This window comes from Hesperophylax consimilis, chromosome 2, assembly GCF_061612785.1.
Source record: "Hesperophylax consimilis isolate HC1 chromosome 2, BYU_Hcon_1.0, whole genome shotgun sequence".
In the NCBI taxonomy this organism is placed as follows: Eukaryota; Metazoa; Arthropoda; class Insecta; order Trichoptera; family Limnephilidae; genus Hesperophylax; species Hesperophylax consimilis.
In genome coordinates, this window is record NC_142837.1 from 34,594,015 (window position 1) to 34,611,001 (window position 16,987).

At 34.0% G+C, this 16,987-nt stretch overlaps 2 protein-coding genes across 4 annotated transcripts in view; one reads left to right on the forward strand and one right to left on the reverse strand.

The window, feature by feature from the left end:
• LOC149425949 (uncharacterized) overlaps nt 1-16,987 on the reverse strand; it is a 567,412-nt gene that overhangs the window by 159,315 nt on the left and 391,110 nt on the right. The window lies entirely within an intron of this gene.
• On the forward strand, nt 1,443-16,467 carry LOC149425950 (uncharacterized). The gene is made up of 6 exons (XM_089645685.1): nt 1,443-1,492; nt 2,064-2,180; nt 2,263-2,424; nt 2,643-2,911; nt 14,297-14,404; nt 16,463-16,467. The coding sequence occupies exons 1-6, from the start codon at nt 1,488-1,490 to the stop codon at nt 16,465-16,467; spliced, it is 666 nt and encodes a 221-aa protein (XP_089501811.1). The 5' UTR covers nt 1,443-1,487.

Below are 16,987 nucleotides of genomic sequence, written 5' to 3' on the forward strand. Positions count from 1 at the left end.
TGGATGTCCCTGACTTCTACATAATTTCTCCTTGCACTCCGTTCTTCGTTCATTTGGTCTACGCGGCCAAACCACCTAAGTGTTTCTTTCTTAATATTACTCGTTAAGCTTACATCAGTCTATATAACCATACTATGTTCTTTGTTGACGACATTCTGATCTGTTGGAAAGGTAAAAATACATATTTTTGCTAAACTAACAAACTCCATCAATCTTATAATCTAATTTACGGTTGAAAGAGAGGGCAATAAGAAAATTACGGTTGAAAGAGAGTGTAATAAGAAAATTACGTTTGAAATGGAGTGTAATAAGAAAATTACGGTTGAAAGAGAGTGTAATAAGAACAATTACGGTTGAGAGAGAGTGTAATAAGAAAATTGCGGTTGAAATAGAGTCTAATAAGATAAATGATTTTTTAAACTTAACAATCGGCAGAGAAAATAAGATATGAAATTTAAACTTAACAATCGGCAGAGAAAATAAGATTTGAAATTTAAACTTAACAATCGGCAGAGAAAATGACATTTGAAATTTAAACTTAATAACATCAACACAACTATTGACTATAAATCTTTACACCCATAGTGACATCAAGCTCGACATTAAAGCATAGGAGAAGGAAAGAAATACAATTTTAACGATTGCTAAAAGTAATGGCTTCAAGAGTATAGACATATAGAAAAAAATAATTAATCATAAAAAATCACAAACATAACCTTAACTCAATTTGCCCAGCGGTTAATAAAAATACTGATAAAAAAATTTGGAAGTTTAACAATTCGTCGGACCTACATCTAATAAAATTGCAAAAGTACTCAAAAATTAAAAATAATAATTAAGGATCATCTCTTAAAAACAAAAAAGTAAGGTACCAAAACTAGAAAATAGCGGCATTTATAAACTCCAGTGTGACGAATGCAATGCTGTATATTATGTCAGATAAAATGGTAGGTCCTTTGATACTTGATTCAAAGAACACATGCGATCGTTGAAAAATAAAAATAACTATTTGGTGAACATCTCGTAGATAAAAAAACACTCACTCAATGATAATAATAAGCTTTTAACAAAAAATAGTTTTTTTTCAAAAAATAGTATAAAATAATGTTGCTATCCGCGTCTGTCTGTTTGCGCGCTTAGTTCTTCTAAACTACGCAACAGTTTTTAATAGGGTTTTCGCTATCACTTATCCACTGGAACGATTTCGGTCGAAAAATCGACCACTTTTATTTTTCTGCGATTGATATCGGTCCAAAAATGGACCGATTTTTCTACCATTCGTAAAATATTTATTGTAATTATTTAAAACGTTTCCATGGCCAGCTACTTGTTTTATCGAATAGCTGATAATATATTCTCTTTGTCTATGAACTTATCCGTTGTCTTTGAAGTGTTATTTAACGAGTTTTCGCGGTTTTTTTATGGCGTCCTGTCAAAAACAAAATTATAAATTTTCAACATTCACGAAATTTTGGACTCTTCCTAAAATGCCGTAAGTAATTAATTTATTGGGTTTTTAACGCATAATTATATATCTGTGTAATCATGATTGACTTATCTATCTTTGAAATGCGTTTTTAATTCGTTTGTTTGTATTATATTGTTTTGGTTGAAGTTTTTGTGTAAGATTACGTCAACTGAAGACGTCATCTGTTTTTGATTTACAATAATGTCTTAAATACTGCACTCGCGCATTTGAAATATAGATATTCCATCACAGTGATTCAAAACAAAGAGATATATATAAGTTTTATTTGAATTGGTTCATTATTAATACAGATATTTGCTAACCAATTATTTTAAGTCATATGTCAAAAAGTTGACTCTTTTTCACATGTAAAATGGTGTAAAGCCTTCGTCACACAATAAAAATTTAGTAATTTAGTTGTATAATTAATTAATTTGTTTACTTTTACCAAATTTGTGCAGAAACAGCTGTCGTCCAGGGAAAGGGATCACTCCACAACCCAATAATTATTTTCAAATTTTATATTAGTGCAATATTTAACAAAATTTAAACATTTAAGTACTTACATTAAGTGTTTTCAATTTAAAATTTATAGAGCGGTGCTGACTGCAAGAGGAGGCAGAGGAAAAGGGAGACGTGGGGTACGAGCTGGTGCCGGACTACCTGCACGTGGACGTCAACGCAGAGCTGCAATTGCAGCCTCGTCTGGAGTGTTAGTATTTTTTAATGTTTTTTTATGAAAGTACTTTGCTGTGGCCGTTGAACTCATCATATATTTGTATTTATTTAAACAGCGACCCTGCTTTGCTACTGGTGCGAGAGGATCGCGTCAAGGCCCTAAAGGCTGTTAGGGCCCTGCCTGCTTCCATCCGGCTAGAGCTGGAAAGCCGAAATTTCAAGAAGCAGGCGGCGCGCATTTTGCTCCCTACCGCACCTCCAAGAAAAACTAAACAAAAGTAAGTAATCGTATTTAGATGCTTGGTACAATATTATTGTTTTTTCCTGACAGCGTTCCACTCTTACAGTGAGAGTTGGTAAGTTCAGCGCTCTGTGCATTTGGCACATTCAGTGCATATTTTACAGAGTTCTTATTTTATTGTTTATTTACATACTGTACTTACTGTTTCACACGTGAATGAGAACAATTTTCTATGATTTATGTAAATGTTTTCAGAATTCCATCTCCGGAGAGAACAACGTGTCCCTTTTCACAAGGGACGCCTTCACCGTTGCCACGACCCGTACCACCACCGTGGATGTCCACTCCCGCACAGACCCAATCAACGGCTCCCAATGCACCAATTATGCCTATCCGTGCAGCATCTCCCGAGCCGTTACCTGGGACATCGCGGAGTGGGGAACTCTTCTCTCCGGAAGCCGGCTATCACAGCGAGCTGTGGGTGGACGTACCATTCTACGAAGAATTGTCGGCGTTTGGGAACGGTGAGTTTATTTTTTGAAATGTCATACCAGGGGCTCAATATAAAATCAATTATCTATATTTTATATTGATATCCCTAGCACAGTTTCACTGTTGGTATATTGGCAGGAAATAAGCATAGTACTTAAAAATTCCACATAACAAACATACAAAATGTATTGTTGTTATGTCGTGGATGCATCATTACACATCTTTTTTCTGTAACGGGTATTGCAGAGTGAGAAATAAGACATGCCGAACTTCTTTGCGAGGATTACATTTGATTCACCGGCTTCTAAACGGTGTAATACAGCATTTTTTTCTTAAATTGAAAAAACACTTTCGCTTCACGGGACTCATTGTGTTGCGAGGCTGTATTGGTAGGTGGGTTTTGTAACCGGACAAATTATCATTAAAATAGGTCGCTTTACGTAGTTGGTCACTTTAAACGGATACGTTTTCCTACTAAAAGCTATGAAACCTTACTAGAGTTTACATTATCGTCACTTAAAACAGTAGACCGTTAAATGCAAAGTCATTATATCCAAATTCTACTGTAAATTTGTGTTTTCTTTTATTTCAGAGTCAGACATGGGCAGAAAAAGTAACGTGGACGAGGCAGCTGTACTAGAAGAGTCTGTACTTGGAAACCGTGAGTTATAAAACTAACTAACTTACCTTCACGCCATTTCGGTAGGCAGAGAGGATGAACCACCATGCAACTCGATCTTGGCACACACACTCTTTTCTTCATTCCATACCTACCTGACTGTGCTATTCTGACTCCTGACATTGCCCGCCTCAAGTATTTGATTAACTTTTTATATATTTTTTTATATGAATACCTCACAAGAGCCTCAGCTGGAGCCAGTGAGACTATGGCATCCCCAATTGGGGGATGTTGTGAGGCTGAAGGTAAGTGGGGAAGGGAAAGAGGAAGATGGGGAAGTACCTGGCTATTCAGATCTAGTCACTAAACACGGCTAAAGCCATTTGGAGCAACGTTTCAATTCTGAATGGTGGTCTTACACCAGGGCGATACTGGTAGTATCTTCCACTCTGGAACGTGCCGCAAATATACTATATATTATTTTAATTATTATTTTAATTAATTAATTGTGAAATAACACAAATCAATCAAATAAAATTTATTTGCGCACGCCGGGTTCGAACCGGCGACCTTCGGAATGGCAGTCCAATGCGTTACCACTGGACTATGCCGGCCGTCAAAAGCCATTTCAAGCAACGTTTCAATTCTGAATGGGGTCTTACACCAGGGCGATACTATGGGTATCTTCCACTCTGGAACGTGCCGCAAATATAATATATATTATTTTAAATGAATTTTGTGTGAAAATAACACTAATTATTCAAATATAATTTATTTGATTTGATCCCGCGACCATCGTATTGCGAGTCATAAGCCGTACCAGAGGCAGTGGGTTATCGTAATATAGACACATTAAATTAATTTGGGTTTTCTGTTGTTTCAGAAATGGACAGATCGAGCGACTAGGATGACGAAGCGAGTGACGTCGACCACGAAGAGAGCGATGAGGATACCTTCTGCATGCCGCCAATACCTTATCATAATATTATCAACGTTTCACCTAACTCCGCTATGGCCATAGACTTTAGTAGACAAGACCAGGTAGATAGTGAGGCAATGCGTTTGATTCTGCCGCCTGAAGGTTACTCTTTCGATTGGTCTAATGATATCTTACGTTTTACTGGGATAAGGGAGACTTTCACAGGCACGCCGGGACCAACTTTCAATACCGACGAAATGGGCAAACCTGTGGATGCCTTTCTTAAAATCTTTGATGCAGATTTCGTTGAACTGATCGCGAGAGAGACCAACAGGTATGCAGATCAATGGATTGCGAAAAAACAATTTAAGCGTCATGCGCGTACCAATAAATGGGCTCCCACGAATAAAGAGGAAATGTATGTATTCTTGGCAATTTTAATGTATCAAGGTATTAGTCTTTTCCAGATCTAGTCACTAAACATAACTAAGCCAATTCAAGCAATGTTCAATTCTGAATGGTGGTCCCTCACCAGAGCGATACTCAGAATCTCACTCTATAGCGAGGCACAATGATATTATTATGTATTGATTTTCTTAAATTATGAATAAACCAATAAACTGAATACATTTTTATTATGACAAAGTGTGTAAACAATGTTTAAATCAAAATACTGCTCTTTCATTGTAACCATACAACTGTAATATTGATTTAAAAGGATATTAGGGCTTAATAAATAAATCAATTATTGGTTCCATCAATTATTTTCCCCTCATCCATTTTTTTTCGATACCTTTGCGTTTAGATATAAAATTATCACTATGATTTTATTTGCCATTCTACGGTCATACAAAGGTTTGATATATATATACAAATTTATCATCATTTTACATATTCCGATATACCCTATGTAGATTGACCTTAAGGTAGCTGTCAGTAGTGATTTTTCGTCAAATATTGGTGAATTTCATCAACTTTCAAAGTATCCCCCTGAAATATTGGCAATGTTTATATCTATGATGTATATCTCATTTTAAGCCTTATTTCCTCGTTTTGCACGTTATATAAAAACATGGTTACAAATCTCCAGTTCTAATTTACAATTATTTAAAAAGTAGCACCATGATTTTGACATCGTGAAATAGGCTCTCTGTATAATTCATCAAATGAATAAAATAAAGCCAACACGGCGACTATGCTTATTAATAATTGTAGACAGTTAATGTATCTTCCTAACGTAATACCAGTTTTTGTGGTAAATTTATTATATAGTATAATACAGTGATTTCAATTTTGACACGTCACGCACTCAAATTTAAAAAAATTATTTTCTAACCAAACTTTTGAAGAGAGCATAACGTACAAAAAATTATTTTCCCATTATATTCTTGCATCTGTGGTTATCAAACAGGCCATAGAGAACATAAAAACGTAGAAAATATTCTATAAAGATATTTAAAACTGCCACTGGCGGCAATTTCAAATCACAAAAACGCTAATTTCGCGCATTCATAAAGTTTAAGATTTTTTAATAATTTATCTATCAATTCTAAAAATATAGAATAATTATAAAAATATAGGTGAATTCATTGGCTGTATAGCACTACAATCAGTTTTATGTCTCCGTATTAAAATTCGGAGGTTTGATTTTTTTAATGTTGGCGGAAAATATTCAAATTCGTCGCCAAAAAACCGCGAGCAATCGGAGAAAAAAGTTTTTTGACGCGCGATCGTTCGAGTGGTTAACAAGGTTAAAATATAATATAATACATGTTTTGTAATCAAGTCGTAAAAAAATATTTTCGGGCGCTTACAATTGCCAACGCTGGCTAAACCTTATTAGAAACATAAAAATAATGTACTACGAACTTGTATATCTTAAGAATGAAGTCCATGATGGTATATGTCTATCTTCATCTTAACAAATGATAATATTTTTATAGTTTGAGAATGCCAAATTCTTTTTATCTCATTTCCTAGATCTGTGTATTTTCTTATTTAAGTCACTAGTATAATTTGAACAATTTATCAAATTTCAACGTTCATTTGCGAGTTCTGTAAATGTCCTATTCAAGTTCTGTTATTATTTCAGTTCTATAAAGTAACTAGCTTATAATGATATATAACAGAACTTGAATAGTACATTCAAAGAACTTGCAAATGAACGTTGAAATTTGATGAATTGTTCAAATTCAATGAAAAAAGCCATTCTTAGTGAAAGGAATAGATTAAATGCATAAATTAAGTTGTTAAGCTCCCGTGTGGTGATTTTCTCACGAAAACGACGTTAATAATACGATAATACTATTTAACATTTACATCAATGATATAGGCCAGGTGTGGCGAACCTTTTTGGGCCCGCGTGCCAAAAATCCTCAAATATTATTTCTAGATTGTGTGGCGTGCCCAAGCTGTAAGAAAAATTAACCAAATTGATAAAATAAAAAAAAATAAAAAATATTTTTATTCATAAGCTTAAAAATTACAATAGAGTTTCATAAAAATAAAGTCATAATCAATAAATGTGCATATTAGTTATTTATCAATGAGATTTTTGCTGTTGTACATTCGATGACAAATTCTTAATATCTGGATCATATTTCGTCACTTTTAGTAACACACACGACCAACGTGGTCTAGTGGTATACGCTTTTGACTACAGATCCGAAGGTCGCGGGTTCGAACCCGGCGTGCGCAAATAAATTTTATTTGATTAATTTGTGTTATTTCACAATTAATAATTTACAATAATATATAGTATATTTGCGGCACGTTCCAGAGTGGAAGATACTCTCAGTATCGCCCTGGTGTAAGACCACCATTCAGAATTGAAACGTTGCTTGAAATGGCTTTAGCCGTGTTTGGTGACCAGATCTGAATAGCCAGGTACTTCCCCACCTTCCTCTTCCCCATCTCCCTCCCCTCCCCAATACCCTCAGCCTCACAACATACCCCAATTGGGGATGCCATAGTCTCACTCGCTCCAGACGGGAGCAGTTGGGACTCTTGTGCGGTATTACTGTAAAAAAAAAAAAAAAAAACTGGATTCATCAGTCATTCTCGTTCTTGAATCACATTTTATGAAATTCATTTCTGAAAATAATGACTCACAAGCATATTATGTAGAAGAGAAAATTGATAATATTGCTCTCGCTAGTTTCTTTAAATCGCTAAAGATTTCTGGAATGGCTTTCCAAGTTCTCATTATTTCTTCTTCTGCATTTTTATTATTTATGTTCGTTAATCGATCGCTTTCAATTATGTCAAAATCTTCTAGATTTAGCCACTCGAAAATCTCCAAATTGAGGTCATCTGCTGATAGTGTATCCGGATATAAAATAAATTTTGATATCTTTTCAAATCTCCTGAACTGTTTGAATCTTGAAGAAAACTCGTTGACTATCGATTGAATAACTACAGAAAATTCTTGTGTTAATTTGATTTGATCTGGCTTTTCTTCTGCAAAAAGTTTTTTTGTATTTGGGAAATATTTGAAGCTGTTAGATACAACGCCACGATCAAAAAATTGTAATTTAGCTTGAAATGCTTTGATTAAATCAAACATAACAATAATTGTTTTGTTAACGCCTTGCAAATTAATATTTAATTCATTTAAATGTAAGCACAAATCAGTAAAAAACATTAATTTTGAAAGCTATTCGAGGTCTAGTAACTCATTTTATTTTTCAATGAGATTCTCATTTATTAAAAAAAGTCTAACACTTCTTCCAAACACTCAACAAATCATTCAATCTCATAAATAAACCAATTAAGTTGCAAGCATAAAAAAAATATTCCTATGGATTTCTCTGGAAAAATTGTCAGTTTCGGCGGGGAACATTGAATGGAATTTTCAATTTTTTTTTGTTTTTCTCTTAAAAAGAAAGACAAACATTCCCAGGTTACGAATAACCCAACAATGTTTGAAAATCTCCTACTACCACTAACAACGTAACGTAAGATAAATTTGAGTAGAAACAACCCAATTCTGGTTTGAAAAAAATCAACAGAATGACTGTTACATTTGAAAAGAAAAGGAGAATATGAACAATTGTTCAGATATTTTTGAAAAAACTGGTCAAATCAAAAAAAAATCATTTTTAAACTTAAAAATTAAAAAAAAAAAATTAACTTGGAAATCGTTAGTGTGCCATCCAAATGATCAAACGTGCCACCTCGGGCACGCGTGCCCTAGGTTCGCCACACCTGATATAGGCCAATGCTTCAAATACTCCAAAACATTACTCTACGCAGATGATATGAAGGTTTTTTATCCTATCAGATGTACTGCTGACTGTCAAAAATGCAAGAGGACCTAAACCGTCTTAATATTTAATGTACACAACATACACTTAAAATTAATGTTAAAAAATGTTTCATTGTGAATTTCACACGAAATAAAAATATCATTATCAATGAATATAATCTGAAAGGCTCAATATTAATCAACAAAACAGGAATCAAAGATTTTGGAGTGACATTGGACTCTTAGCTTATTTTTGATATTCATATAGATTCAGTCACATCAAAAGACTCTAAAATGTTAGGATTCATTCTTAGGACATGTAAAAAATTCAATAACTTTAGAACAATGAAAATCCTATATTTTGCTGTCCGCAGCTTACTAGAATACGCATCACAAGTTTGGAACCCGCAATACATATCATATGTGGAAATTCTAGAACGTGTTCAAAATCGTTTTCTACGATACTTGGATTTCCGCAGCTACCGCCCACATCTAAGTCACCAAGATTCAGCAGCGTACTTCAATATACTATCATTAGATGTTCGGAGAAGCTCGGCCGATGTACTCTTTCTTCAAAAAATAGCCAGGTCCGTTGTTAATTGCCCAGAACTCCTAGAACGCATACAGATACGAGTTCCTAACAGACGAACCAGATCAGACATGATTTTTAGCCCCCCTCGATGCAACACTAATTCTAAGCAGAATTCTTTCATCTATCGTGCGTCCAACACTTTTAACACACACTATTCACAATTTGACATATTTAACTCTGCACCACACTCCTTAAAATCCCACAGACACTCTCTCGATACCTTACAATAACAATAACTACAGATACCATCTAATACATTTTAATTTTTTGTTACGCATATTTTTATTACTATACCTCAACCTAACCGATCCCCCACCATCCTACCTCCTCCCTATTCTCCCTAAATAACTTGTCTCTTGAAATGTAATTTTCCTTAGTAAATATTTTGGAATCACTACACTTGTATACAATACCCATGTGGAAACCTGTAAATGGTTTAATTATTGTAACTCAATTATTATTATGCTTTTATTGATGTAAACTGTTGGTATCCCAAATTAAATAAATAAATAATTATTATCATTAGAAATGAGAAAAAATAGTCACTAGTCGTAATAAAAAGTTTATGAGAGAACAACTCCAAGTGCGTCAAAAAGAATCTACGAAAAATTTAGACGACGACTTTTCCAGCGAGCAGAAGATTCTGCCATAAATTCTTAATCTGTATTCCCATGCGATAGGGGCGCTAAATAAATTACTCATTACTTTGAATTTAAAAGCGCCTTTGCCCGACTTGCGTACGTGAGTTAAATTACCCACACGAGCAAATGTATTTGCGCACTGAGCGCTTCTTAATTACCTCACTAATTTATGTCATTATGGCTGCATAAACCAGCCAACCAACCAGGGTTGCCCACAACGATGTGGAATTACCGGTAAATCGGTAAAAATATTGTTTGATACTGGTAAACCGATAAATAATTGATGTTTGAGGTGTGAGGTATAAAAAAAAACATTTAAATGTATTTAAAACATCGTTGCTCCATAGACCAGTACAAAAGCCAGAGTTAAAAAATTTATATCACTCAACAGCACTAAAAAATCACTACATATTTATAATAATTATTAGTAACTTCATATTATTCATTTAATTAACTCTTAATATTACTTATTCTTGTATAAAAAAGTGCTCGACACAGAATAATAAAAAGGTAATGGTCTCAACTGGGAATCAAACCCAGGATCTTCGTCATACCAGGACAACGCCTCAACCAACTCAAATTACATTTTAATATGTAAATGAAATCCCCAACACGGGAGATCCCAGTGATGATATAAATACCTCTATTCACAACAAAAAAGGGAAACAGTAAAAAATACTTTAATAATAATAATATTGGATGATTTGTATAGCGCCGTTTTTGTGCATAATCACCTCATGTATATATATTATTGCTGTTAATCATTACAGCAATGAAACTTTATTAAAAAATTATATTTTGAGTTGAACAAAAATATTTTGGCTGCAAAATCTGATCAAGCAAACAATCAGCTATTGTTGATTGATTACCTAATCAAAAGTTGCATTGAAAAATTGATCAAAAGCTGACTAACCAATCGATCAACTTTTGTTTATTGATTAATCAAAAGCTGGAGTCGAAAAATTGATCAAAAGCTGATTAACCAATCGATCAACTTTTGTTGATTGATTAATCAAAAGCTGGAGTTGAAAAATTGATCGAAAGCTGATTAACCCATCGATCAGCCTTTGTTGATTGATTAATCAAAAGCTGGAATTGAAAAAAATAATCAAAAGCTGATCAACCAACACATCAAGCAAGCTTGCTAACTTAAAATATGACATTATCGGTTTACCGATAAAAATGGAGACATACCGGTTTACCAGCAATTAAATTCGATTATTGAGGCAATGAAGTGTAATAAAACTAACTTTATTAACTTTAACTTTATTAATATTATTAGAAAATTATATAATATTACGTAGCATTCGCGGCTTTAAAATAAGTTTTATTAAAATTAAATTTATGTGTAGTATTTTTTGGTTAGCATAAATTTTTTCATATCACCTTTCAAAAATTGCAAAATCGTGGTGGTGTAGACTTGACTATATTATATATATATATATATATATATTATGTCATTTTTACTCACATTCACAAACACGTCAAACAAACTAATCTCGATTGTCTGTGTGTGCCGTTTACAACCGTGAAATCTTATTCAATAAACTCACAATTGCTTTAAGTTCAAAATTGGAATCCGTTTTGTGAAGAATTCAGATAAGCAATAAAATTTTAAGATGTAATATAATATTTTATTATTTGAAAAATTGGAACTGTTTTGTAAATAATCAAGAATTTCGATTATCCCGTGATTTTTCACGGGTTTGCGCTCGCAAAATATATTTATTTAGATTGTATGTGATGCCGGTGAGTTAATTCTGTGTGAAATTTGGTTATATGAACTAATATTTGCTTGTAATTTTAGGACGGGTTGCTTCTGAGAATTTGAACAATTCATCAAATTTCAACGTTAATTTTCGGGTTCTGTGAAAGTTCTGTTATTATATCATTATAGGCTAGTTGCTTGACAGAACTAAAATAAAAACAGAACTTGAAAAAATCTTTCACAGAACTGGAAAATGAACGTTCCGCGAAAGATTTTTTCAAGTTCTGTTTTTATTTCAGTTCTGTCAAGCCAATAACCTTTAATGATATATTAACAAAACTTGCATAGGACTTTCACAGACCCCGAAAATGAACGTTGAAATTTGATGAATTGTTCAAATTCTCCGAAACAACCCGTCCTAAGGACGAACTTGAATAAGTCTTTCACAGAACCCGAAAATGAACGTTGAAATTTGATGAATTGTTCAAATTCTCCGAAACAACCCGTCCTGAGTGTTATTGTTCAAATTTGGAACTAATTACCTGAGAATAATTTCAACAAACAGCAAAGTAGGTATGTAAATTAACAGAAGATTATGTTAACTGTGTTTGAAAATTTTAATTAATATATCCCTTGATTTTCCTCGGGTCTGCGATAGTATATAATATAAAATTAGTTGAATCAAAATTAAAAAAAAAAGGTTCGGTTGAAATTCTTTCAAAATACCGGTAATAAGAGAGAATATTTAACGGTTTACCAAATACCGGTTTTGGATGCCCTATAATCATCCTACTAAACTTTAAGCTGTAGCGGAAAACCGTGGCAAGCCCTCTACATGGAAAATGCAGGTATACTAAGCGGTTTTATACGAGCACCGCTTTTATAAGCAAACTTAGAAAATGAATCAAATTTTAGCACGGTGCCGGTGGAGGTATTATTTAATTTAAGATTAGACCCATCAAAACTTCAGAGAGCTGTGCACATGAAAATAGTTGGATCGTTCAGCAACCGGTGTGGGAAGAACCTAAATTATAAACAAACATGAACACCAAGGTTTTTTTAAATATAAATGTCCCAACAGTTTGGAGCCAATGTGACAGTGGCATCCCCTATCGGGGTATGTTGTGTTGCTGAAGGTAAAGGGGAGGGGAAGGAGATGGGGAAATTTTTTCCATACAGTTTCCATACCGGTCGTCATGATTTCGGAATAAAAAAAAACAGGTCTATTTTGGTAAGTCATCTCCTAACCTAACCACGTATCGAATCAGATATTTTTTCACTGACAAAAACATACAAGATGTCCAAATGATTCAATAGATGCATTTTTACCGATTTTCGTACTGTGATGGCGGACATTATTTATTTTTTTATTTATTTATATATAATTTGTACATTTATTTATAACAATTACAGGTAATATAGCCTAAGACGTTATAATTGTACCATTTATGCAGTGTATATGCAATGCCAAAAATCTCGCAAATGCGCTATAGGACACAAAAAATAAATCTATTTTTTTATCTACTGCATTCAAAAAGCACGTAGCTCTCCCCACAGGTGAGTTCAAAAATAAATTAGTGCGGCTTGCTCTACTAAATAGAAGATTGTGATGACGTCCTCGAGAGTGAGACTCTAGTACAAAATAAATTTAGTTGGGCCAGTATCTCATTATTAGATAAGTGACCGTTTATAAGTTGAAAAAAATATTTAAGCAAAGCAATACCTCTACGTGTCTCTAGGGAGTGGTAATTGGTCATGCCTAATATTTAAATCGATGGGTAAAGCGAAGGGTAACGTCCATAGAGCCGCGAGAATAAAAACCTTACAAATTTTTTATGGACTCTTTCAATGCGTAAAGTGTATGTTAATTCATGTGGAGCCCAGATGATCGAGTTTGATTCCAGTACACTTAGAACTAGTGTATTATATAATAACGTCAGTGTTTTTGTGTTACGAAACGGATATGAGTTCCTAATTACGAAGCCGAGAAGCCTGTATGCTCTGCTTATTAAATCATCGATGTGTTGGTGAAAAGTTAATTTGCTCTCGTAAATAACTCCTAGATCTTTGATTTGGTTTAGGTGTTGGAGAATAATTTCATTGATTGTATATTCAAATACATGCGGTTTCTTTGATCTTGTATACAAGACGATATTGCACTTGGGTGTACTGAAGTTCAAGCCATTTATTTTGGCCCAGTTTGAGACGCAGTCAATGTCACGTTGAAGGAGAATACAGTCAAGATGGTTTTTTTTTTCAAGTCATCTGCAAATAGTAAATACAGCGAATGTGTAATGACTGAACCAATATCGTTAGTAAAAATCAGAAACAGAAGTGGTCCAAGGATAGACCCCTGAGGAACTCCAGAAAAAACTATGAATTCAAAAGAACTGGAACCCTTATAATAAACAAATTTGACATCATCCGTCGTCTGTTACTGTTTGGGAAAATGTTGAAGATTTTTTTCGTTTTATATTTAAAACAATGATAAAAAAATTAAAACATAATGTGTTCTTTAGTGATTACGAATGTGTATGTATAACTGTACGGTATCGTGAATTTAGCGTGTATAAAAATACTTTCATGTGGTCTATGATTATGTGCAAGGTGTTGCCATTTTTTGACGATTTAGTGCAGTCTGCTCTAATGGCAAATATATGTATGACATTGTTATTTTTAACCCTTGTCCCAGTCCTGGACTATTTCAGCGGCCTACCTCCATTGCAGACCATTGTGTCGCAACAGTTTGGAGCCAATGAGACAGTGGCATCCTCTATCGGGGTGTGTTGTGAGGCTGAAGGTATTGGGGAGGGGAAGGAGATGGGGAATATGAAGGTGGGGGAGTATCTGGCTATTCAGATCTGGTCGCTAAACACGGCTAACCCTTGAGGTGATTTTGCACAAAAACGGCGCTATACAAGTCATCCAATTATTATTATTATTATTATTTAAAGCCATTTCAAGCAACGTTTCAATTCTGAATGGTTGTCTTAAAACAGGGTGATTCTAGAGTAGCTTTCACTCGCGGGTGTGCCGCAAGCTTAGTATATATTATTTTTAATTAATAAATTGTAAAATAACACAAATTCATTAAATAAAATTTGCGACCTTCGGCTTGCTATTTGGGAGCCTCACCACTCTACCACGGAAGCCGTCAAAAAATGGTATTCCGATCAAATTGTGTAATTAATTTAATAAGTCTTTGTTCGACCTCTGTTGAGTGTTTGTTCGCTCTTGGGAAATTTTGATTAATCTTTGTTTAGTCTTTGGTCGGTGTTTGTCCAGTTTTGTTCTGTCTTTGTTTTGTTTAGTCTTTTTTCAGTCCTTGTTCGGCCTTATAACATGTCGTAAGATATAGAAAAATATTTTAAAATACTGTCAAATTAACAAGAAATGTACTCACAAAACATTGTAAGCCATGTTTTCCAGGATGCCCATAGAAAATCAACAATAATCGAGAAACAAATAAAGGTTCCTGAGCATTTTCATGAATTACAAACAATTTTCTAAATAACCTGCAAGAAATGAAAAGATAAATTCTTTCAACGAGATATATTCATAAGTACCTACACTAAATTAACTCGAAGTGAGCGAATGAAACATTAAAAATCATGTTTTACGAGAAGCCAGCAAAAAATCACCAACATCCGGGAAACGATCTGCACTGCCGTCATCGGGTGCAACACTTTATGCCCAAATTTACAAAGAAACAGCCGCCGCAACAGCGCGCTTCCGTGGCTTTACAACTATTTTATAACTGACTCTTGCTTCCCGTAATTTTATGGCGGTTTTAGCTTTGGCGCCACTGAAGACAAAACACTGATGGAGCTATGTTGAGGGCGTGTCCGTTTGTCCGATATAAGCTCAAATTATTCTTAACTTCTTGTGTAATCGACCAAAATTTTTCAAATATTCAAATTATTCTTTCTTGAGCAGTTAATCAAATTCAAATGCGTGTCTGATGTCTAGAAGTGGATAGGTCTAAATTAAATTGGTAAAAACCGTTGTCTTTTAAATCATTATTATTATTATTAATTATACATTACCAGTCTGCTAAGAAAACCAGTGCAGTGAATATATTTCTTCAGATCTTAACTCGAATCTATTACGTAAGCATGTCCAGTGGTAACCAGCATCAATAATAACAATAATATTTGGATGATTTGTATATCACCGTTTTTGTGCAAAATCACCTCAAGGGCGGTGTACAAATATATAATACACTTATAAAATGGTCTATGTTATTACTAGCTACATATAGAGATAATGAACAGTACCGTACTTACCTGGTAGATCACTTAAGATTAACACTTAATTAACATTAACTAATTGTTTATTAGCGAAATTTAGATACAGGATTTAGGACATAATTGGAAAATAGGATATAATTGGACTTTCTCTCAGGAATTGTATATTTAATTTAAGGGTATGATAGCTTAAAAAGGCAAGTTTTTAGTTTGGACCTGAATTTTGTTGGATTTGTAATGGATCTAAGTTCCGGAGGGAATTTATTCCAAGCCTTCGGCCCAGATGCTCCGAAAGCGTGATCACCAAACTTAGTATTTAGCCTACGGCTGATGATGTTGCTGATCTAAGAGTTGACCTCAAGGCCATAATATCGATTGGAAAGACTAAGGGTAAGTCAGAATCTTTTTCCAATTCTAACTGTTAACTACAGCTACCACATTAGTTGTGTCATACAATGACTACAGTCCACAATAAAACAACAAACTGATTTGCACACAATATTTGTGGCTTCAGTAACTTATGGGATGGTATGGTGGAAGGGAAGGGAAAGGATTGGATCTAGTATGCATAATGTAATATGTATTGTGTGATTATTATTTATTGATTTTAGGTTAGAAGTTGTGAGGTGCTGAGTTGAGTCATGTTCATCAGTTTTGAACGTTATGTTTACCCTTAAGCGCATGATTACAATAAATGGTTTTCTAAAGTATAACTAGATACTTCTAGGGATTGTCTTGTCAGTGTTTGGCGCCGTTACTGCAGAGAACTAAGGGAATGGCGTTGCAACTGGATGTCATTAGAGTGAGACTTACATGGGAAACTAGGACTTTGAAAGCTCTATGGCAAGTGCCCACTTGCTTATGAGACCTCTTGGGAAACTGTAACTTAGTGACTTTAATGGTTTGTTAAAATAACACTTGGCTAATTTTATAGGGTAACTTTTGGACTTAAAACTTTAATGAAGTTAGCTTATGTTTTACTTTGCAGATTATGGTTTAAAACAAAACAAAACAATGAGGTCGTTTCCTATTTTTTTAATTTAGATATAAATGGTAAAAGAACTTTTTTCAAAGTGAACAGTGTCTCGTGAATTCACCCGATAATACAATAATTGGTCAACTTACGACGGTTGCAG

Coding starts and splice junctions, on each gene's coding strand:
- LOC149425950 (XM_089645685.1), top strand. Junction 2,181..2,262: donor ATTGCAGCCTCGTCTGGAGT/GTTAGTATTTTT, acceptor TTATTTAAACAG/CGACCCTGCTTTGCTACTGG. Junction 2,912..14,296: donor ATTGTCGGCGTTTGGGAACG/GTGAGTTTATTT, acceptor CCCTTGTCCCAG/TCCTGGACTATTTCAGCGGC.